The sequence below is a fragment of the Epinephelus moara genome, chromosome 4, assembly GCF_006386435.1.
Source record: "Epinephelus moara isolate mb chromosome 4, YSFRI_EMoa_1.0, whole genome shotgun sequence".
In the NCBI taxonomy this organism is placed as follows: Eukaryota; Metazoa; Chordata; class Actinopteri; order Perciformes; family Serranidae; genus Epinephelus; species Epinephelus moara.
Genome location: NC_065509.1, coordinates 21,521,060 through 21,544,126, shown reverse-complemented (window position 1 = coordinate 21,544,126; position 23,067 = coordinate 21,521,060). Strand labels below are relative to the sequence as shown.

The 23,067-nt window shown below is 42.2% G+C and overlaps 2 protein-coding genes across 4 annotated transcripts in view; both read left to right on the top strand.

Moving 5' to 3' along the window:
* The first annotated feature begins 1,154 nt into the window (after window positions 1-1,154).
* On the top strand, window positions 1,155-10,816 carry dele1 (DAP3 binding cell death enhancer 1). The gene is given in 13 exon segments (XM_050042727.1): window positions 1,155-1,348; window positions 3,429-3,564; window positions 4,038-4,140; window positions 5,991-6,135; window positions 6,273-6,500; window positions 6,629-6,711; window positions 6,817-6,910; window positions 7,092-7,234; window positions 7,345-7,503; window positions 8,984-9,076; window positions 9,514-9,673; window positions 9,844-10,015; window positions 10,017-10,816. Coding segments are annotated over 13 exon segments (1,617 nt in total). The 5' UTR covers window positions 1,155-1,317; the 3' UTR covers window positions 10,087-10,816.
* A 1,200-nt stretch (window positions 10,817-12,016) lies between these two features.
* The window catches only part of LOC126389266 (amyloid beta precursor protein binding family B member 2-like), a 58,032-nt gene continuing 46,981 nt past the window's right edge, over window positions 12,017-23,067 (top strand). The window contains exons 1-7 of one of the 3 annotated variants that reach the window (XM_050042843.1): window positions 12,578-12,605; window positions 12,735-12,781; window positions 17,478-18,766; window positions 19,481-19,692; window positions 20,552-20,710; window positions 21,351-21,436; window positions 21,564-21,624. In XM_050042843.1, coding sequence (XP_049898800.1) covers window positions 17,509-18,766; window positions 19,481-19,692; window positions 20,552-20,710; window positions 21,351-21,436; window positions 21,564-21,624 — 1,776 coding nt within the window. In that variant the 5' untranslated portion in view covers window positions 12,578-12,605; window positions 12,735-12,781; window positions 17,478-17,508. Of the gene's footprint in view, window positions 12,219-12,577; window positions 12,606-12,734; window positions 12,782-17,477; window positions 18,767-19,480; window positions 19,693-20,551; window positions 20,711-21,350; window positions 21,437-21,563; window positions 21,625-23,067 lie in introns of those variants that run through there. The other 2 variants (XM_050042844.1, XM_050042842.1) reach the window with 2 other exon arrangements.

The window sequence follows — 23,067 nt, the reverse complement described above, 5'->3', positions numbered from 1 at the left end:
TTCCCCATTTTTCTGGCACCCCCCTGGATCACTGTCAATAACCTGTGATTGTCTCCAGACACCTGGCTGAGTACCACTATGGTCAAATCCTTCAAATCCTTCTCAGCTCTAAACTAAACAAAAATTGTAGTGTGGGGATTTTATTTATTTATTCATTTATTATTTTTTATTTATTTATTTTGGCTGGCTTAAAGGAGGTCAAAATTAAAGAACTAAAAAACATCTAGTTTTGAACATACCCGAGATCTGCCTATATTATACCCACTGTGCTGCTGAATGACTGATACAAAGGGATGACCCATCCCTTAGGGAGTTATTCCGACACATCAATCAACAATAAACCAAAAATTCCAGTGTGTATGCACACAACATCCAACGGCAAATATAAAAATTTGAACCCCCGATATAGCCTATAGGTAGTGTCCCAGAAGATATTTAACAGTAGCAGTGGCGTAAGGAGGTTACGGAGGGCCCCAGTGCACACTATCGTGCATGTATTGTCTTGACACAAATAGAGAAATGACATTAGACAACATCAACATACATATTACCCAACAATCATCACTGCATATCTAACAAAAATATCAAAGAAAGTTAGAACGTAATAATTTAATTGAATAGTTTTATAGTATATTTATAGATTTTCTACTTAGATAAAGCATATAATTGTTTTAGATAGCTACTTACTATTTTTAAAAAAAGAAAGAAAAGAAAACCATGATGCAGATGAGTTTGCCTTTTTGAGGACATATACAGTATAGCAAATGGCATAATTTTTATATTAATATTATCCTTTTTTTCAATCATTCATCTCTGAACACAGGAATATTTCCAGTCAAGGTGTAAGTTTGAATCAGTTGCAAAGGCCTGCTCTCTATCTGCCCCTCTGAACAATGGTAAGTTGTTTTCTTCTCCTGTGCCACGATTCAGAAATATATTAAGGGCACATATTAGTTTTGTTTGTTGGTTATTTTTATATACAGGCCTCATTCTAATCTTTATTTACTTACTGTAGCTACTCCTCCCAACAGTCTTGGCACACGCTGGTCTTCTATAAGGCTGTTACTCTCCATTGCCCCGCGTGGTGGCGCTGTGACGCTGTTAACAACGCTCTCAAACTTTCTCTGTTGCGTCATAGGAGGCACTTCCGGGTTGGTGCTCTTCCGACAGATCTCGTGACTGATTTCACTCACCCGCCGGAGTCAGTAGAACGAGTAACGGCTGCTGTCGTTATTAATGGCGACAGACGGACTCAAAGAGACATTAAACATGCCTCACCGGAGACTCCTGAGATAAAGCTGCTGTAAGAGACGAACCATGTGGAGAGTTCAAGGTTTTGTTGGAAGAGGTGAGACAAATGTCATGGGCACATCCCCCTTTTCACACAGTGCCGTGTTGTATCGCTTAACGTTAAATGAAGAAATAAACGCTATATATTATTATTCCCATGTAGCGTAACGTTAGCTGGTTAGCTAATCACTAGTAAAGTCAGTTCATTCAAAATAGGAAACTACTTTATCTAGTTTTACCGTATTGTTGTAACTGACACCGTCACCCGGTTTATTTTGGTCAGTCAGTGAACTGAGCTCCTGTAACTGAACTCCTGTCACTGAGCTCCAGTCACAGCCGGTTTCTAGACCTTTCGATAAACATGTCCAGAGGCTGTTTATAGCTAAACAGTAAACTCTTGTACACACAAACATACACTCACATACATGACACCGTTAGTCAAGTGTCAACAACGCTACCTGCATGAAACACTTGCGCACGTGGCATGTACACACACATACAGGATGTTTTGTTGGAGAAATGTGTTTTGAATGCTTTGTCTGTAAATTTCATAACTATTCATCCTCACCCTTATTCTTACACCAGTGTCTGGATTTCTATTTTTAAATACCTGTGTTTGCCTGCCATGGATTGACTAACCTATTAGTTATTAGGGACTGTTCTTTACTTATCAGAGGAGGGGTGTGACTTTATTTTCTTTACCCTCCTTGAAGCTACAAATATTTTTCCTTGAGTGTATCTGAGTGACAGGTGGAAAATGAGTTGAAAAGAGCCTTGATTTTTCACTCATGTTGTGCATGCTGGTTAGTTAGTGCAAAAGATTTATTTTTGGCCAAATTTTGAATTGAAATGTAGAATAAAGTGATTTTGATGAAATATCACTATTTTAAGCTCAGATTTCGTAATGATTTTTTTTCTGACAGAAGCGTTCACTGCACATTATGTGTTATAGCACTGTCGGAAATTTGAAAATCCAACACTAATTTATGTTTTCAAAGTTTCTGGCTGTGATTAATGGTGTGATTTTTGGCAGTTCTTCAAGAAAATACACCTTCCAGACTGTTTCCTTTTAATAATTTGCTGTAAAATTAATACAAAATACAGCTGTTTAAGTTTCTATGCCCCTCCCCTAAGCCAAAATAAAAAACACAAGTCTCTCTCCAGTGCTTGATTTGACATGCCCCCCCTTTTTGCACCGACCCCCTCTCTCCTTATAAGTAATGAACAGTACCTTACTGATTTGTATAGCTTATATTTGTGTTTTACTGATCCCTGTATTTGTCTTTGTGCACATATACTTCGGGAAACTTAAAAAAAAAAAAAAGTATTGCATTGCACCTCTGTCAATATAACGCCTTACCGCTCTTTAAAATAATGACATTTTGTTTCATGCAAGTCAGTGTGCACAAGTTAACCAAAGAGATCACATGATTTGGGTTCTTACCACCTCTGTAAAATGCATTAGCATGAGATAAAAACAATGTGGTCTTTGTTAATTAGATGATATTGCAGGACTTTGATACTACAGAAGTGTCGCTGCACATGTTTTGCTACCACTTTTTATGTCCTGTAGTTTCCTGTCATGTCCAAGAGATAAGTAATTAGTGTTTGAAAATTTGTTGAAAGGTTCCTGAAAATGACTTTGTAACTTTGTACTTGTTTTAGGCAAAAGTGAGGCAGAGTTTTATCCCAGTCAATTAATTCTAATTAGTTCTAGTGTCTTATCTAGAGAGTCTTTTTGTTAGTGCACAGCAGGTCAGCTACACAAACATGCAAAAATGTAAAAAAAAATAATAATTAGCAGTTAAGAATACAGTTTAACATTGATAGAGAATAAAGTTTCCAGTGATAACCAAATAAGTTGAAAAAAATACTTTGGAAATCAACAACTGCTTAAAAACCATCAACGTAAACAAACTGAAATAAAGGTCTCAGATCTTAGTCTCTTTTTTCCCCATTAGTTATTATCATATTATGCATTATTCTTTCCAGGAAATTTCCTAGAAATATATTAGGAAATGACAGACTATGTACTGTATGTCAGGTAGCTCTGAGGAACCTTGTATTCTTCCCTGAAATTTAAACACTGGACATTAATGTCTCATTTCTGCTGTCTCCGTATTCCCTTCACTTCTCAGTTCTACATCGATGCCATGGCAACAACAACCCCCTACGGCTGCCCCAGAACCAGGGGCAGTCTCAGGGACTGGGGGAGGTTGAGGTCATCAACAACTCAGCTGTCCTCTCCACCTCCCGACACTCCTCTGACGGCAGGTACTTTCGACACACAGCTTCTCCTTTTTCTTCTCCACTGTGCAGACGTTGTCGAGGACTTATGAGAAAAGCCTCGAAAGAAAGAAGAAATAGGAAAGAAAAGCACTGAGCGTCTCACTTTGATCTCAGGACTTCTTTGCCCTCAAACCACTGGCCATATTATCAGCTGATGAAAAGAAAACCTTTGAATTAAGGTCAAACCTCAGAGACTCCCCCCCATCCCATTCCTTTCTTGTTCCTTTACCCCTTCTTTGAACCCGTTCTCCTCTCGGAGCACTCATGCTGCCTCCCCTTTCAACTGGTTGCATCATCCAGCAGCATGTGCTGTTAGCATGAACAGGGGTGGTTGAGGACACAGAAACAAAGCCATCTCCCTCAAACACAGTATTTGTTTCTGTGTTGCCTTAGTACAACACACTGGAAACAGAAACAGACATAATTGTAATATTTTGTTTGTGCTGTTTTTCTTGCAGCTCTCAGAAAGAGGAAGATGGAGAGAGGAGGAAGAAACAGAGGACCTTTCAGTTTGGCTACGCTGAGCTTCCACGTTACACAGCCCTAGATGCTGTGGGATGGGTATGACTTCAATTGTTACCTTTTGTGATATAAAAGACCTTCTATATATACTCATATGTCCAGTATTACTTTCTAGACGCCAATAGCTCACGATTTGTCTACATTTTGTTGTAAGAAAGATGTCAGGAGGCTGCTCACTGAGGGTATAAAGAGCCTGAACTGATTACACAAATATTACATGATTGTTTGGCTTTCATACACTATTTGACAGCTATTAGTATTAAATTAATTTAAAGCTAACTGCGATCACAATTACCAACTTTAACTTGAATGACAAAACAAACAGCCAACACTAGTCCACCCCAAAACTAAAATCTTTGCTGCACACGGAGCTTGTCACTGGTCTCATCTCCCCACTTATTTAACACCCCGAGCGCTGTGTATTTAACCTTGTTTAAACTAAATAAAGGAATGATACTACTTGTAGAACTTAATGACACCAAGTAAAAGAAAATGCAACCATTAAACAAATATCAATCAGGCAATGTGGCACAAATGGCCTTTTGCTATAATATGAGATGGCGTTCATCACGTGATATAATGTTTAGCTGCTCATATACACTGCTTACCCCCATGTAGTGGTCTTATTGGTCTCTCTTGATCACTACTGTTAAAGTATACAGCAGGGGTGCCCAATAATGTGTCATGGTAAGCCAGCAGTCTGCAGGTTTTCATCGCAAACAATCTCATGCAGGTTACTACATGCATATAAATGTGTTGTCTGATTTCCTTCATAATTAATCTCTCCGCATAGCCTGTTTCTTGTGGATATGCTCCTCCCCTCTACTTAAAAATGAGCTCATAGTGTGTAGAGTTTTGCTTGGAAAGAATCTGCAGACTGTTCTCTGCTCTCTATGGCACGTGGTTCGCTATTTCTTGTGTGCAGTAGGAGAAAGTCACCATAAGTGTAACATCTTAACGTTTTACTCTGAGATTCTTTTCACCCACATATGTAGTATTTTCAGACCAAAAGTGGACGCTGTCTGATATTACAAATGAAGCACATGTGTGTCTTAATTGTAACAGCGTGGGCTACGATTGTAACGCAGCTGTTTTACATTGATTTCATATCAAGTATGTGATCATATTATCTAGAAAACATAATGATATATTAAAACGTAAGGGATGCAGCAGCTGGCATATTCCTTGCTGACAGCTGCACTGATTACACATGCATAGTAAGCGATTTGAATTGATGGAAGTTATACAAATACCATACAGCCCTTATTTGATTTAGAGTTCAATGAATGACATCTGACTGAACACAGAGAGCATGCAATTTGGGGAGGCTTGTGAGTAACTGAGCACTGAACCCTGGAGGGTCAAAAATGTAGCAACACCCCAATTCATTTAGCTTCACAGTCTACAAGTTAAATGTCTACACTGTTATAAATGTGTATATACAAGTTAAGTAATTAAAATGTGCTCACAAATCTTGGCAGTTAAATACGTATCACATGTTACAAATGAGCCGCTGGATGTTCCCGTGCTTTGGTGTTTCCTACAGACCACAAGTAGCATGCATAACGTGTGAAAACTATGCTAACTGATGAAGAAGAGACACATCCAGGTAACCATGATACTCCCGGATCTTAATTTTTACTTTGTGCTAAACTGGTGTTCCAGCTGCTGTTCCCTGCAGAGTGGATGAATCCTGTTGATATTTCTCAGGGATGTTTACTACTGTACTGTACCTACATAATGACATTTATGTAGCAAGAGAAAACTTGCATGTTACAACTGTAATCCATTACACTTAAGGGGACTCCCATGATGTCGGTGCAAGGAGTAGTGGTACACATCTCATGTTCTTATGCTGCGATGACAGTGGAGCTAATATGTCTACGCAGGGGGCTGCAGCAGCTCTGTTCATGCAGATCTGCAGGAGGATCCATTCTCAGTTCTCCTCAAACACTGAGCCCAGTCCGATCCCTGGGGCCCTGACAACACCCTCAACCTTACATAAGTGTGGCTACAGCATTTTGCTGAAGATCTGTAAGTGCTTAATGTGTTATTGTAACTAAGCAATGGCATTTAACCATCTTACCTTTTTCCTTTTAATCTTGTGTGATTTGTATCCTGATTCCTGTTTTCTTTTTGTGTGTGTGTGTGTGTGTGTTTGGGTTTTCCAGTGTCCAGACGTGATGTCCTGCCCAGAGGAAGGAGTGTGTTGTGTGTGCAGGGGGTGCCAGAGAGACAGAACCAAGATCAGTCCCCGGCTCAGAGCAGCAGCAGCAGCAGTAGCAGTTGTTCAGGTGATGCCAGTGATCACAGCAGCAGTGAGCAGGACCATCTGACTGCTAACTGCTCCATCTCTGACCAGCAGAGGGCACTCCTGAACCACGATACTCCTGTACCCGGTTTGTCCTTTGCTCTGTGGTAGTCATAGTTGAGAATTTGTTAAACAAAAATTTGAGTCAAAATTCTAATTTTAGTCTTGTGTTTGTGGGAGCAGAGAAATATATTTTTTTCTTTGCCCAAATCACAGAGGAACCACTTCTGTCAGCGTCCTGTCCTCTGCAGAATGATGCCGACCGAGGCAACACACAGACAAAAGATGCTAGAGACAAGGTGAAAGTCTTCAGGAGTACTCATTTTCTTTATCCTTACAAATGACTGACTGACTGACTTGGCATTAAATTTTGTTTTGTTTTTTATCCTCTTCTGTGTTTTCAGGACTTGTTGTCAGATGAGGAGAGGCTGGCAGGAGCAGCACTGAATCTCAGACATGTGGGAGAAACCAGTATTCCTGTTGTCCTCAACATCATTGGTAACAATTTATTGACACAGTTACACGCCAAATCATTTTCACACATTCATTCCTGCTCAAGGCAGTCCATTTTACACACACTAAATGTTCTACTTTTTATAATCTTAAAGGGTTTTTGCATAATGAACCATATTTGTTTTCCTCTTCCCATAGCTTATATCTTCATCTCTCTTTGCTGCAGGTCTCGAAAGTGCCAAGAGTGAGAACTACGAGGCAGCTTTTACATGCTTCCTTGCTGCAGCTAAGCAGGGTTACAGCAAGGCCCAGTTCAACACAGGTGTGTGCTATGAGAAAGGCAGAGGAGTTAGCATGGACAAAGAGAAGGTGAGGATTCAAACTTGAACTGAGTGCTTCATCATTCTGAAAATGTTTACTCTTCTCCTGTGTCAGAAATCAGCCTTGAGATGATTCTTGTGTGTTTTTATTTTTCCAAGGCTCTATATTACTACTGGCAGGCAGCAGCTGGGGGTCACAGACAGGCTCAGTACCGCTATGCAAAGCTGCTCCTGACCAGCAGGGGGCACCAGAGTTTAGAGGAGCTAAACACGGCCATCAGTTTACTGGAAGAGGCTGCTGCAGCTGGACTCACCAAGGTGAAAATCATGACAAAAACTTATCAGCTCCTCTTAATTCTTTCACAGAATACCTTTGCAACTCAAGTGCAAGTACATTAAATATTGCAATACTTACTAAATAATAATACTTTTCTAACAGTGCTTTTCCACATTGCTTTTACCATGTTATGAGATATACTGTACTTCATTTTAGCCATTTACCCATTTTTAACATCTATCTTTATACAGAACTTCCACAGAAGACATTTTAACATGTCACAGTAGGAAAGACACAGGTTTAAATAATAAAATAAATGTTGGCTCATCAAGAGTTCTCTTCAATTTAGGTAAAAGCAGATTTTCATCTACGTAACATTAATCGCCTTTGCCTGTCTCTAACACAATACAGCACCGCTATTCTCGTTCACGCTTTGGTTACATCCCAAATTGATTACTGCAAGTCTATCCTCTTTGGTCTTCCTCTTAAGTGTCAGCATGAACTGCAGTTGGTACAGAAGTCAGCTGCCCGTATCATTAGTAGAACTCCCTCCATAGAGTTTACCGCTGTTCTTCAGAAACTTCACTGGCTTCCTGTTAAATATCTCATCAGTTTCAAGATTGTGCTTCTCACCTTCAAGGCCCTTCAGTACCGAGCCCCTTTGTATCTTTCTGAGCTTCTTCATATCTACACACCCCGACAGCAAACTTTCTTTTTTTAAAAATGTTAAATACCTGTGTGTCCCTCTGTATCATTCTGTGTCCCCTCTCTAAATTCATAGGTTTTTGTGGGTCTGTGAACGCAGCACAGGCAGAACCCTCCATGAGGTCTTTTCTTTCCTTAGCAGCAGTTTGTGACTTGCGGGGTGGGTAATTGATCTGTCAAACCATTCGAAGCACAGTGCTGCAAGTAGATGCATACTTTAAGACCCAGCAGAATGAATGGTTAAGTTTCACTTTGCTGCTCCGTCTCTGACCCAAGTGCACTCTGCGCTCCATCAGTGTGGTGCTATAAATAACTCAATGTATATATATTCCGGTAGCGCTCCTAATGAACGGTCCAGCTCCATAAGTAGAAAATCTATTTGTGGCAGCAGATTTTTTGATCATGGCGGGCGCCACAAATGAATGAATGTGTGGGAAACACTGGACCCACCCATACTCTTAGATCTTCATCTGCACTCCAACTCACATCACCATCTGCTCACTTGTCTACCATGGGTTCTGGAGTCTTCAGCCACTCTGCCCCCCATCTCTGGAACTCTCTCCCACAACATTTGCAATAGGGATCCCTGGATTTCTTAATCAGTCAATCGACTACTTGATTAATCGAGCAGTCGTTTCAGTTCTGTTGCTCTCTGTGATTTAGTGGGAGTCAATGAATCCAGTAGATTTGATTTGAACATGGAGCCATTCATCTCATTTCTTTCTGCTGTGCTGGGTTCCTGTGTGCGTGCTTATCACTTGATGCTGGTGTATCTTTACAGAAGTGAACCAGCTCTCTGTTTCTCTCCCTCTTCAGGCGCAGGTCTGCCTTGCCTCGGTTTACACTCAGGAGCCGGTGAGAGATGGGAGCAGATCTGTGCAGTACCTGAAGATGGCAGCAGAGAGCGGAGTGAGTGCCCTTCTAGATGCTTCTAGAGTTTTATCTGTGGCTTTATCCCTGAGATTTCACCACCTCTCTACTGCCCTGTATCAGGAAACAGAGTATCCCCCATCCCCTGCTTTTTGACTCTCACAGTGTATTTGTAAAGCATCCTTACTTATACATTTTTGTAACTTTCTGCTGCAGTTGTGTTGAAGTAATACCATCAGTTACTATCACTACAAATAACTTTAGAGCTACAGCCTGCTGAATGTCTCAGCGTTGAGTCACACAGAGCAGTTGTGCTTGTTTTGATAGTGGCATCTTCAGTCCTCTGCCCATAATGTCTGTTTAAGTTCCTGGTGTCAGTTTGTAACATTAAGTTCTCTGCCCGACTTGTTCTTGTACAGAAGATTGTTGTTGAAGATCAAATAGCCAAAATCACATACTCATTTTTGTTCATGCAGGACGACACTGCCCTGCTCTTCCTGGGTCAGTGTTTCGAGAGCGGCTTTGGGGTGCAGCAGAATCTGAGGACAGCCATTGAATACTACAAACGAGCCGCTCAAGCAGGCAACAAGCAGGCCAAGAGTTTACTGCTGTCTCCCAATGATACATTCAGTAAGGGTAACTAAGCTCACATGGCAAATATCACATTTGTATTAGTCATTGCGTTTCGTGCATTTGTCAGTGATTGCGCTGCATGTGACAAGCTTCTAATGAGCCAAGACAGCTGTGATAATAGCTGTGAGAATGAGCAATTGATTTCTCCTCTGTGTTCCTCTCCTCTCCGCCAGAAGATACACTGCTGCGCTCCATCCGTTCAGCTCCGTGTTTCTCCGTAGTCGACCGGCGGCTCCAGCAGCCGCTCTCCTCTCTGGCCAGTCATGTCCCTCCTTCCACCAGTCGCCCCGTCCCGCTTCCCCTCCTGCCTCACTCCTGGAGCACCGGGAGCCTGTGTGTCCCGCCAGCGCTGTCCACCACGCCTCTTCACCTCTATCCCTGCAGCACTGAGGGAGGAACATGCCAGTGGACTGTAGGGATAGGTATATAGGATATCCTGAGCCAGCACAGGTCAAACTGAGGAATGTATTTCAAAGCGTGAATGTGAGAAGAAAGGTCAAAAGTGTGTAAGGTATGTACATATTGTGAAGTCTGGACTAGAGTAGATTTTATACTTTACCAACTATGTGTGCGTGTTTGGACATTTAAATATGATTTGAATGATTTTTTTATAAGTCTGAAAGAGCTGTTGGACTCAAAGTCTTACAGTATTATAGAATGAGATATGGAAGCTTTTCTACTACTGTCTCTATTCAGTACAGTGTTTTCTGTGAGAGATGTTCTCCTGTCAGAAACAAAATGTGATCCGGATGCCTTTGGATGGGTTGAGAATCTCAGCTGTTTCTCTCCCTGCTAATGTTGGATTAATCACATAAAAAAGGTTTGTTATATTTGTGTATGAAAATTGTATTACTGGGATCACACTTCTGAAACTGACAGAGTCCTTTAAATAGTGTCATATTTTAACTTTAAGTAATAGCATTACTGTATGTAAAAGAAAGACTTGAGAGGAGTAAGAAGAAATGCCTTGTGATAGTTCAACCTGTGAACTATAAACATACCAAAGTGAATTATGATGCACTATGAGAACGATGTTGTACTGTTAGACGCACAAGCTCAGTAAAATCATGAAAAAAACAATCCCCTCTTTTTTGTCATGTGTGGAAAAAACTCATTATTTTAAAAAAAGAAAGAAATAGTCACAATAACAGGAATGATTCATCTTTTTGAGTATTTGCTTGTTTAATTATGTATATTTTTGAACAAGTGACTGTATTTAAATCTTTTTTTTTTTTTTCTTCTTCTTTTTTTTTTAAATTTATTTAACTATCTTTTAACCAGGAAGTCCCATTGAGGTTGAAAATCTCTTTCACAAGAGAGACCTGGCCGAGGTAGCAGCCAATCAAAACACATTTAAAATGCAACAAATTGAACATATAGTACCAAAATCCACGATAAAACAACAACAATTCAAACATATTGGCCTCTGAAGAAAAACAAGCACATGTCTCTGTCGCCACATTCTTTATGATGCCCTTAAATACAACAATGGATAAACACCGATCAGCCAAAACATTAAAACCACTGACAGGTGTTATCTGTAGACAATTTAATTCATAAAACCACCCATATACAGTTTCACTAGTTGATATATTGACATTTATTAGACTGACACATAGACACAGACAACCATTCATGGTCACATTAACACCTATGGGCAATGTAGAGTCACCAGTTAACCTTAAGTGTATGTCTTTGGATTGTGGGAGGAAGCCAGACTACACCCACACTGACACGGGAAGAACATGCGAGCTCCCCACACAGCTGGTGGATTTGAACCTGGAACCCTCCTTCTGTGAGGCAACAGTGCTAACCACTGCATCACCATGCTGCTCACATTGACATTGTTTATTGGTTATTCCAGTGAATATGTATTTTTATTTGCTGGGGAAGTAGCAAAAGTGTTACACCTGTCCCTGGTCTCCCCTATTCCAAGGAGCAGAGAGTATTGTTTACAATAACTTAAGTTTTAACTCATCTGAATTGTAATCTGGACTTGCCTTCTGTATGGAAATAACTTCATGGTGACATCATACATTTTAGGACCACTTTGAGTTTGATACACTGTTTATCTGAGGGGAACTCAAACTGTGTTTCAGGGGCAGATGTGATCACTGGTGTACCACATATACCATTCATATTTCTTCAGACAACTGCATGACGTAAGACCCCGATGATGTGTGATTTCATTACCTGAGATGCAAAATAACACCGGCAGATTTATTATGGTTGCGTCTTCTCCGTGCGCCGAGCGTGTTGCGTCCTCGGTCGTGATTGGCCGGCTTGGCTGAAGGCTCCACAGCGCCGCGCCGCTCCGGGATCCTCTGGCGCAGAGAGAAAGCGCAGCTTGGTCGCCAGCGAGCACCGAGCCGGGCTGGGAGGGCAGATGATGTGATGTGATCCAATACGGGCGGCCGGCTGCAGCTACGGGCGGACTGGCACTTAAAAGCGGCTGTCGACCTCGGCCCTGCTCACTACTGCGTGTCTGTGTGTTTGTGTGTGTCGTCGTGGGAGTGGAGGCGCAGAAGCCCGGAGGCTGACCGAAGCGGTGAGTAGATGTAAATAGATGCTCTCGATGGGATGCGCTCCCCTCCCAGTGCGGCGGTGGTGATGGGGCTAGAGAGAGAGGGGCTGGATGCTGGAGATTTACTGCGTCTGTTCACGACAGCTTTGCTTCCGCGATAATGGCAACTCCACCTATGAATCCTCGGCGTTACGGTGCATTTAAAGACGGTCTAACGCAGTTTCTGATACCTCAGTGAGCGACTTTATTGAGCAGGCAGCAAGAAAAGAGGGGCGAGAGCACTCCACCCATGACATCATCGACTTTTTCAAGTTCATTTCCCCCCCAGCCTCTGCTTTCATCTGTTGCATTTCATTTGTGAAGCAGTGGGTGCAGTTCAGAGTTGAGGAAAGAGGCCTGCCATTACAGGGAGTAAGTTGATGAAGGATGGATTCCCCCTGACAGGCCAGGATCTATGTCTATATCTCCATATGATCTGATGATGGATCTCTAAAATATCTTATTGATATAAAATGATACCAATCTCATCTTTGTTTTTAGGGTGACCTTCAGGCGAATACACTCTCGTCTGTAAATCTGCATGCAAGGTGAGCAGATAGTGTAAACAACCAGAGCTGATAAGGATCCTGTTAGGCCACCTTGCTCCAAAAATAGAGAGGACCTTGTATTTTGTCTGTCAACAAGTTTTATTGCTATAATTCTGGTAAATCTGTAGGAACGGACATGATTTATATGATATCTGTTTGTTTTCTTTCATATATTACTGTACATTTTACTGTAATACAAGCACAAGGAAGATCATAGTCACTATTGTTTTATTAGTATATGCAGTTTGCTGTTGTCCCGTGACCAGCTGCTGAAATCTCGTGCATCTCATGAATGACCTCGGCTGTTGGCGAGCACAACAGATTTATTGAAGACAACAGTTAAACTACCTCTGTGTGTTGACTGCGCCCCGCTGTCCTGCAAACTGCTGTGTCATTCTCCTTGCTTTCTCCCTCTCTAATAACCATCCTCTCTCCTCCCCACTCCCCCCTCACATCCTCTCTTCGCCCCACTTTGTTTAACTAATGGAGATCTAGCTGCATTGTCAGGGGAGACAGGAAAGAAAAGGATGATCCAGTTTGTCTGCGACTCAGACATAGGGATATTTAAAAAAGAATAGAAGAAAGGGACAATAGGGAGTTGAAATGCTGTTTGCTTATTACTTCTTGTCTGTGTTTCTGGGGGGGTTGTGTCAGGATGTGTAATTCGTCCTCTGAGTCATGCAACATATTTGCTGTGATTTTCGGCTTCAGTGGCTCAAGGCACAGTTTGTAGGTGTCTGGTGGAAAGCTTGCATCTCCAGGCGTCTGAGGCTGTTAGCCTGGTATCAATGCATTTTTGACACCTCATTTTGAAGAAGTTTTCGTAAGCTGCTCAGCTCAGTGCAGGTAGTTTGTACCTGTTGACACTGTGTTTGTGTCTAGTCGCAGGCCTAGAGTGTGAGTGCATGCAGATTCAGCACAAACAGGTTGTTGTCGTTGTCTGGCTCAGTGACAGATGGACAACACGACAACCACCCAGGGAGAGGGCAGCGGATAGGGGCCCCGCATGAACAAAGTGCACCGGCCAGGGATTCTGCCGGCTCCAAAAATCCTGCCTCTGTCTTTTCCCAAGATCTTGTCGTGCTTTAAAATCTGCTGCGTTTGTATTTTCCATGTTTCTGAGAAAAGGCTGATGATGACTGCAGCACTGTTTGAGGTGTGTTTATGTGTGTGTGTGTGTGTGTGTGTGTGTGTGTGTGTGTGTGTGTGTGTGTTGATGATTGGGTGACAGGATGTTTATACATTATGCTTGCGTGCCTGGGCATGTTTTTCTACCTGTCGAAGTGTTCAGTTGTTTGTACCAGCTTCCCACAGGGTTGTAGACACATTAGATAATTCAAAAACAGAGGCAACAGTGATGCAACCCGTACATGTGCCGTGTCTTAAGGTCACAGTGATTCTCTGTCTTGGTTGCCATCCATCCATCTGTCTGTATTCTGCATCACAGGGCTGATCCACCCAGAGATAAAAGAGACACTGCTAGCTTGTTAGCAGGAGCTGGCTGCCACTTCTCCTCCCCACAGACTGGCTTACTGCTCAGCTCCGGCTTTCAGCGAATACATCGAGGGTCTGACTCACTTCCGATAACATGAGAATACAGTCCAGGTCCATGTCTTTGATGCAGTTTTTAACACTTTAACAGTGACACCTTATGTGTAAAAAGGCAGCATGGGGCTGGAGAAGAATCTGTACCGTTGTGTATCAATAAAAGGCTCTGAGAGACCGGCTGAGCTGCAGCCAGAGAGAGCAAAGAGCAAGATGCTTTTTATCAGCTTTATGCCCAGTAGTAACATCAGAGAAATGCTAATGAGTTACACAGCACTGAACATCTCAACTGGATGATGTCACCTATCTGTGATGATGTCAGAGACAAGCACAGATAGAATACTGGAAATGATTAAACAACATATATATTAGTATAGTACAGGATATATGCAGAGAGGCTGGAGAAACAAAGCTTTTAAATATACTAACCCAGCGACCATCCATTTATCAGCCATAAAGATAAGTAGGCATAAAAGAAGCTTGCAACCACAGGAGGAGTGTTACTGTACTCTGACTGACTCAGGGAAAATGGAAAGTGAGAAACACTTTCCTACTTATCTTTCTGTCTTCAAAAATCGAATGGAGAAAAATGTTGAATCCAGCTTGAGGGATCCTTGTCAAAAATTTACAGTTTAAAGGTAAATTATGCAGGATTGTCCTGAAAAGAAAAACAATGTAAAGACTCATACAAATTCCTCTCAATCATCACTTATGACACACAAAAAGCGTGTGGTGGTGTATTTTTCCACAGAGAAACTGCCCTCTGCCTGTTTTTTCTGATTTTCTTCTTATGCATCAGATTGGCAATACGTCATCCAGAGTGAACTCTCATCACCACGCCTCCTCTGGGGGTAAGCAAACCAGCTCCTGCATAGACAATAACAGTGTACATAGAGGAGGCTGAAACTTGTCTCCAAATTTCTACTTCAAACAAACCAGTTTAAATTAATAACACAAGCCAAAGAGTTGCCATGTGGCTGGTTGCACCAACAATAAATCCAAAAATGTTGATCTCCAAACTTGTTTCCCTATATCATAAAAAAGCGAGAAGATAGCAGCTCTGGCTTTGCTTCCAAGCTACAGACCAGACCTGCATCCAGTCAACGCCAACTCAGTGTATCCTTATGGGGAAAAGGAACTTGCTATCACATCAGTGGTGGCCACCCTCCCCCCAAAAAACCATGTTGTTTGCAAAAAAAAAGATAAAGATAAAAATATGTTACACCAATGTTTAAAATAACAATTTTGCTAATAGCCAGTACCAGTGTTTTTATATTGGTGTTTCTTTTGTTGTTAATTATTCGTCTTTTGTGCCAGGGAAACACAGAAATGTACACAATAAAAAAAAAAAAAAAATGAACAGTTTTAAAGTCAATCAGTCCATTACACTACCTTTAATGAGCACAAATCCAGTAATACACATTTACGAAAAACCTTTAACATAACCTTCTTTCACATGAAAAAACATCTTTAAAAAAAATAAGCAAAAGCCTATTTACTATATATGATACATCATAACTTCATTTCTAATATCTGTTTTATAGTGCTGTGGAAACATTTACAAATTTCTCCTTCAAACAGCTTGACTTAATCAAGTTTCTCGCCAAATGCTACATTTTACAAGATTACCTTGAACACCTCATAAGAACGTTAGAATTTACGTTAGCCCAATCCTCATTTTTACTGAAGAGCTGGAACGCCTCACAATGTAAATCAACGCAACCTCCGTGAGCTGTTGGTTGTGACCAACGGCTACAGCTAACTGCTAACAGTCAGCTAACTTAATGAGCGCTCTTCCTGCTGATATACACATGGATTTGTTTTATTTTAATGTTCTCTCTCAGCACATATACTCCTCTCAGTAGTGTAGTGGTAGTTTAGAGGGCACCAGAGAGCTTTTGTTGTTTTGATGTGACAACAGTACAGCATATTTCGCCGTTCATGTGATGTCATAACCGTCAATCTCCCCAGAGAGCAGGTAAGTTAATGTGGAGCTGGGGAGGAGGGCAGGAACCCAGATAAAACGGCTATTATTTAGTAGGCTTTGCCATAGTCTATGGGCTTTTTTCTATGGTTATTTTGTTGTGGCCTATGTAATATTTCACAATAATAGTACTAATAGTATTAGTTTAAAAAAAAGTAAAAGATAAACATTTTAATTTTTTTCTTCCTCCATCTGTGGCGCCGTTAGCATTAGCCTATACTGCCAATGTCAAGGTCCAGCAATGTGTCAATAAAAAAAAAGAGAAAAGCTGTTGTGAAGTGGGTTAGCCAAGGTTTGCACACTGAGATATGAGGCACCTAATATTAGTGAATATTCACTGTCAGTGTGGTAAATGATGCTGGTGACAGTTGCTAAAGCCAACGTTAGCTTGAGTGGAAGGCTGCTGCAGTAACATTACAGTCATACAGTAAAGTCACAGCAGCAAGACTGTTGTCTTCAACTAAATTTTAACCGAGATCAAACAGTTTTATATGAACAGGTTGGTTATTTACAGACAACACTTAGCCTAACGATGTCTGGTGATTTCATCAAATATAAATGTCTGGATAAGCAATATGTGCCCAGTGTGTTGAGTGATACATCTACATCAACTGGGAAGGACTGAAGGGACATGATGGCAATCAACCTTAATTCATCCTAGAGCAATTATGAGACATGTCTATAAAACAAACATTTGTTTACCAAAAAATAAGTGCAAAGGGATGTCAATGCCATAATAATTAGTTTGAGATGTTCCTCAGCACAACATGCAGGTGAGGTCAGGACCTTATAAAAAGGTAATGACCAGGTGCCAATTCATAAGAAGCGCGCACCCAAGAGAAAGCTACAAAAATCACGGACACAGCACCAAAAAGGCGAAACAGGAAATTGGCAAAGCTTGTTCCAAAACGAGAGTCGATCTGGGATTGGCTTTCACTTGTACTTTCATTGGCTGTACTGGTCACACAAGGTAGCTAACCAACAATTCCTGCATAGTATACCTTTAAAGAATAATGCTATATGATAGTTTACTCATGTATTAGCAGATTTTTTAAAATCCCTAATGTCAACATTGAAATCAACCTTATAATCCCAGTACCAGCTGGTCCATATTGTGTTGCACACACTGTTAAATGAGTTCTGACAGTGTGTCTCTTCTCTCATCAGCTCTATCCCGGCAGTGTATTTCCAGTCAGCCATGATGTCAGTACAAACTCCTCCTCTTTCCCGCTCTGGCTCCTCCCCTTCTAATGTGGGTCTGGCCAATCGCAGCGGCCCCTCCACCGCCCCTCCCACCTCCCTCAGCCTTCGCTCATCATACAACCAGCTGCTTGGTCGAGACGTCATCAAGGAGTCCATGGAAACCGGAAGTTCGGCCACCTTGCCAAAGAGCCGTCAGAGGTACGCTATGACCAGCGTGCGGAGCGCCATGGGAATCAGTGACAACTTGGCTTTGTCCTCTAAAAACCAACCTGTAACTAGAGGGAGGGGCCTCCCCACAAAGTCCTCCTCCAGTTCCGCCCTCTACTCCTCTTCATCCTCCGCCTCGCTGTTTAATACAACCAACCCCAAACTGGCCAAGAATGGGGCCAACATGCAGAGAAGAGCTGAGAGTCAGCAGTTGGAGCTGAGCAGGGCCAATACAGAGGGCAAAATTCACAATGATCTCATCAATAACCCCACTTCTGACTGGCTGGAATTTGGAAAAGACAACTCACAGCTACCGCCGTTCCGCAGACGGACCAAGAGCTTCTTGGAGTACCATGGGAAAGGCTGGGACCTGGATCTCAACTGGGGAAACAAAGAGGAAAAGGAGGAAAAGAAGCAGCAGCCTTCTCCAGAGAAGGAGCAGGCCAGCCCTGTTAAGGAGAGGGAGAGCCAGAAGGAGGAGAAGTCCAGCAGCAAGCAGAGCTGCCAGGAAGAGAAGGAAGAGGTGGCACCAGTGGTGGAGGAGGAGGAAGAGGAAGATGATCCCACACCTACACCAAGGCAGCCCCTGCTACCAGTGGTGGTGGAAGCCCCGCTTTCACCCACGTCCTCGTCCTCCAACAGCCCAGAGTGGGTCCCAGACAACCAAAACCACCTCCAGAGCCAGGCTCCAGCTCAGGTCAGGGAGGAGCTCTGTGCCCCGGTTCAGGCTAGTCCACGCAGTCCTGCAAAGCCCCCACGGAGCTCCCAGCCCCGAGTGATCAAGGTGGAGCTGCACCCCAACAATGAGAACCAGTTCCTGCAACAGTATCCGCCTTCGTCCCCTAAACAGACTCGGGCTGCAGAGAAGAGCACCCCCACCAGGAACCGGCCCCCCCCTACCCTGCCAGATCCTGAACCAGAGACTGGACTCCCTAAAGTGGGCTTAAGAATGGATCTGACTCCTGATACTCCATCAGAGGACGAAGACTCCAGCTGGACCACCCTGTCCCAAGAGACACCCTCTCCTCAGACTCCACGGGAGACAGGTTAGATATGTGTGTGTTTTGTCTTCTCATCTGATCTTCCTTTTTTTTTTTTATCGGCATATCTGTGTCAGCCTTTAATCATGTCTCTGTTACACCCTCCTTTCATTCCCTCTCTGTCTCTCTTCCCTCCTTCTACCTCCTACAGACTGTCTGATCTGGAAATTTACCAAAAGCCTCTTCTTAGCCAAGCAAGTAACTCCAGCAATAAAGCTGGAACCTTTAAGGCCCCTGTGAGCCACCTTATGGCACAGAGAGCGATTAGGATGGACAGAGGGATAGGATACTGCAGATAGAAGGGTGTGAAAAGGGAAGGAGAAAAGGGAAGAGAATAAGGCAGGGCTGGATCTACTCAGCGATGATTGCCAAGTATGCATGACAAAGCAATAGATGGAGAATATGAGAGAGAGAAATATAAGAAGGCAGACGGTGGAAAAGAAAACCAGGAGAGCGATGAAGGGAGAGATGCTGTTGCCCACTGGGTCCGACTACAGGGGATGAGCCCCGGAGTTGCTATGACAACAGAAACTAAGAAGGGACAGGCTGACCATCACTGAAATTTACCCTGTCCATCCCTGTGTGTGTGCGTGTGTGTGTGTGTGTGTGTGTGTGTGTGTGTTTTTGCAGCCTTTTGTATGTGTCACATGTGCAGTCATATAAATGTGTTTGTGTGACACACTCATATGCAATATGTGTTTGTGTATCACTGTCATCCAGCAGCAGATGTATGGGGTGAGGGGGACCTGCCCCCTGGCTGGCGGGAAATCTCAGACTCATCAGAGATCTATTTCTGGCACATCCCCACTGGCACCACACAGTACCACCGACCTGTTGCCTCCGGCAACCAGCACACCTCTCCTAACAATGAGCCAGACGCTGAGCACGACTCAAAACAGGAAACACAGGACTCCCTCAAGCCACCCAATGAGGTGAGAGGACCCACAGACCTCACACACCTCATGGTCAGACACTTTATGACACTCTGATTTACTTGACTGTACATGTGCAGGTGTCTATCTTGTTTAGTGGTCGCTATTGATTTTCTTACTCCACCATGGTTCTGGCGCCCAGCTTGTCAACAGCATGACAATAGCTTGACAATAGTGTTAGTCCCTCTTGTGGCGCTGATTGGATCGATTGTTTTTCAACCAAGAAACCGCTGTTTCATATCATGATGCCAGACGAATCTGTCAACTCAGTGGTGTGGGCGGATTCCAAGGTCTGGACCCAGGCAATTACATTGGTGGAAGCAGCAAGAAAACATGCTAATGTACAAAAACAGACATTTATAAATTAACAAGTTAATCTTAAACATAGTTGGAGAAAACAATCTGAAACTAAAGGTCCACTTGCAAGTTTTTTAACTGCAGTAGTTTTAACCGCATCTAACAGTCTCAGTGAGCCATTTTCATGTATCTTGAATGAAAACAAACAAACTCAATCTGCTGATGAGGAGTGAGATGTGATTGGAAACTCTGATGAAGCTAGCAGTGGATCATTTAGTCAAACATCTATACAATTTGTCAATCATATAAAATTTTCAAAAACATTATCTCAATAATTGAAATAGTGACATGCAAAGAACTAAAGTAACCACAGGTTGAACTGTTTCCTGTGAAGCTGTGGTCAGAGAGGAATCTCCATTCTTTCATAGACTGACACTATTACTGGCAAAAACACGATCTAAGCCCAATATATTGGAAAGCTCCTGGTGATAATTGATGCGCCCACCACTCTCTGTCTGTCTCTGTTTCTCTCATGCTGCATCTCTCTCCATCTCTCCCGCAGCGCCCCAGCAGTCTGATATCTGACAGCTCGGTGGAGCCGGTCCCCTCACCCTCTGGCTCCTCCCCCTCCCCCTCCCCCTCCTCGTCCTCCTCCTCCACCCCCTACAATGATGTCACCTCTTCTGGACCAAATCTCAACACCACCACCTGCACAGCCAACGTGAGTCACAGTCACATTTATTCAGGTGTTTACTTGTTGAAACACTCTATCTGTTAAAGTTCAGATCCATTTTATTTATTCTTTATTTTCTTGATTAATTTTGGTCTAAATGGGACTGTTGCAAATGTGCTTTTAAATTTAAAGTAAAGCACATTTTATTTTATCTTTTTAACCCAAACCAACAACCTCTCCATGTTTGTCCAATCACTATTGAAAACATTAAGATTCATATTCTTTCAGAGGATGACATTTTCCTTGTGTGCTCCACATCTAGCTTCTTTTTATTAGCTGCGGTTCATCGCAGTGACTTTTTGCATAGCTGTCTTTAGTCTGCATTTCTGCCTAAAAGCTTGGCGGTGTTATTGATATATCTCTGCTTTCAGTGCTGTATTTATTAGATTGAAATGAGCACACAGTAATGTCAGTCCAGGTCAGGCTGAGGTGCATATTCAACAAAGATGAATATCTCTCATATTAACTTAAAAGGACGTTATCCTCTTCAGTTATTACAAAAGCAAATGAGATCAAATAAGTCGGTGAAATCAATATTAGAATCTGCCTGTTTTTAATCTTCTTCATCTCGTCACCAGAGTCTGCAGCTAATGTTAGTCCTCGTTTCTGAATGTCTGTTTTGCTCCAGGAGCTGAAGGACTATCCAGTGTATCCAGATCCCAGTCTGAAGGCGTTTGAAGGGGCTACCCTGCGCTATGCTTCACTTAAACTCAAGTAATAAAAAACACATACTCTATAGTAAATTGATATGTATAATTTCTAGATTTATGTATTTTCATGGGTTAGTTGGGAAATATGACTTAAATGTGACTGATTGTTAATGACTGATGTTTCCCTGTAGCGCCCCTGCCCAGCTGGAGACAGTGGACCTCAACAACACCTTCTCTGATCCAGAGGCAATGGTAAGATCAGAAATATAACATATATCAACAACAGTCAGGATTTTTTTTTATTTTGGCGGGGGGGGTCAAAATCATTTTCATCTTTTTGTCTTATGTTATCATTATTTACTCAGGCAGTCTTGTTGAGATTAAAATCTCTTTTACAAGAGAGACCTGAGAACAAGAAACATTCTCAAGAACACAATCAGCAAGCAAAAACAACACAGGAACAACACAACGCCACAACAAACAAGGACTTAAAAGATAGTAATTGATTGGAAAGATAATAAAGCTTTAAAATCTCCAAAGGCTTTGTTAGACTAGTTTGAGAACAGTTTGCAGTTACTTTCATTTAAACTGTGCACAGTACCTGACACCAGGTCTGCCAGCATTAGTGTGTACATGAGGGATATGTAAGGTTAAGCAGGTACTGTAACGTGTGCTGTAGTTAGTAGATTTAAATGACAGAAGACATGTTAGGGTGTTTGGAAGCTTCAACAGCAGAGCTTTATGAATAAATGATATCAGGTGGCTAGTTCTTCTTGACTGTAAGGCAGCCCATCTAACCGTGTGATACAGGGAACAATGATGAGTGCAAAGTTTGTTGTTTGTTTTAAAGCGTAGAGCACTATGATACACAGAGTTTAATTGCTTAAGTGCTGATGGGGCAGCATGACAATACAGAATATTGCTGTAGTCAAGGACAGGCATGAAGGTTGAGTATTGGTACACAGTGCCTTTAAGGTATCAACTGTATAACCCACAGCAACAACAACTATCCATCTGATCCTTTTTGTACTCTGCTCTGGGGAAAAAATGAGTATTTGTAAGTACAGTTTGTGGTGTTGTGAAGTCGAGGGCGGTGTGTTTGACGGCAGTTCAGCGTGCCAGAATGTCCCAGACACATATCAGCGTATAACTGACACTTGCATTTACTGACACACATGCTCTCTCTCTCTCTCTCCCTCTCTCTCTCTCTCTCTCTCACTCACACACAAACACACACAGATAGTCTGGTGGTATTTTATGCAGCGGAAAGCTTCCGTTTATATGACTTGTATCACATGCATTGAGGAAAACAAAGGTATCACATGAAGTACTTTATTGGTATCTGTTTCACCTGAGGGGTACTGGTATCATAAGTTTTTAAACACTGCCCATCCTTATAGAAAGCACAATCATAAACATTCAACACTCATAGCTCTACTATGTCTCAGTTTGCAAATTTATATGCAATGCTGAAGCAGGCAGACGCCCTTTGACATTGTTTTGCTAATATACACACAATTTTTGCGGTGACCAGTCGGGACAAAGTTGAAGGCAGTTACAGCTACAAGCAGAAGCCGCAAACTTCAAATATTATCACTTAAAAAGTTAAAAGCCTGTGTGGTAGGTAACTGTGTTAATTTCATTAACAAAAACGATGACGGAAATGTTTCAACGGCCTTTTACCATAACGAAAAC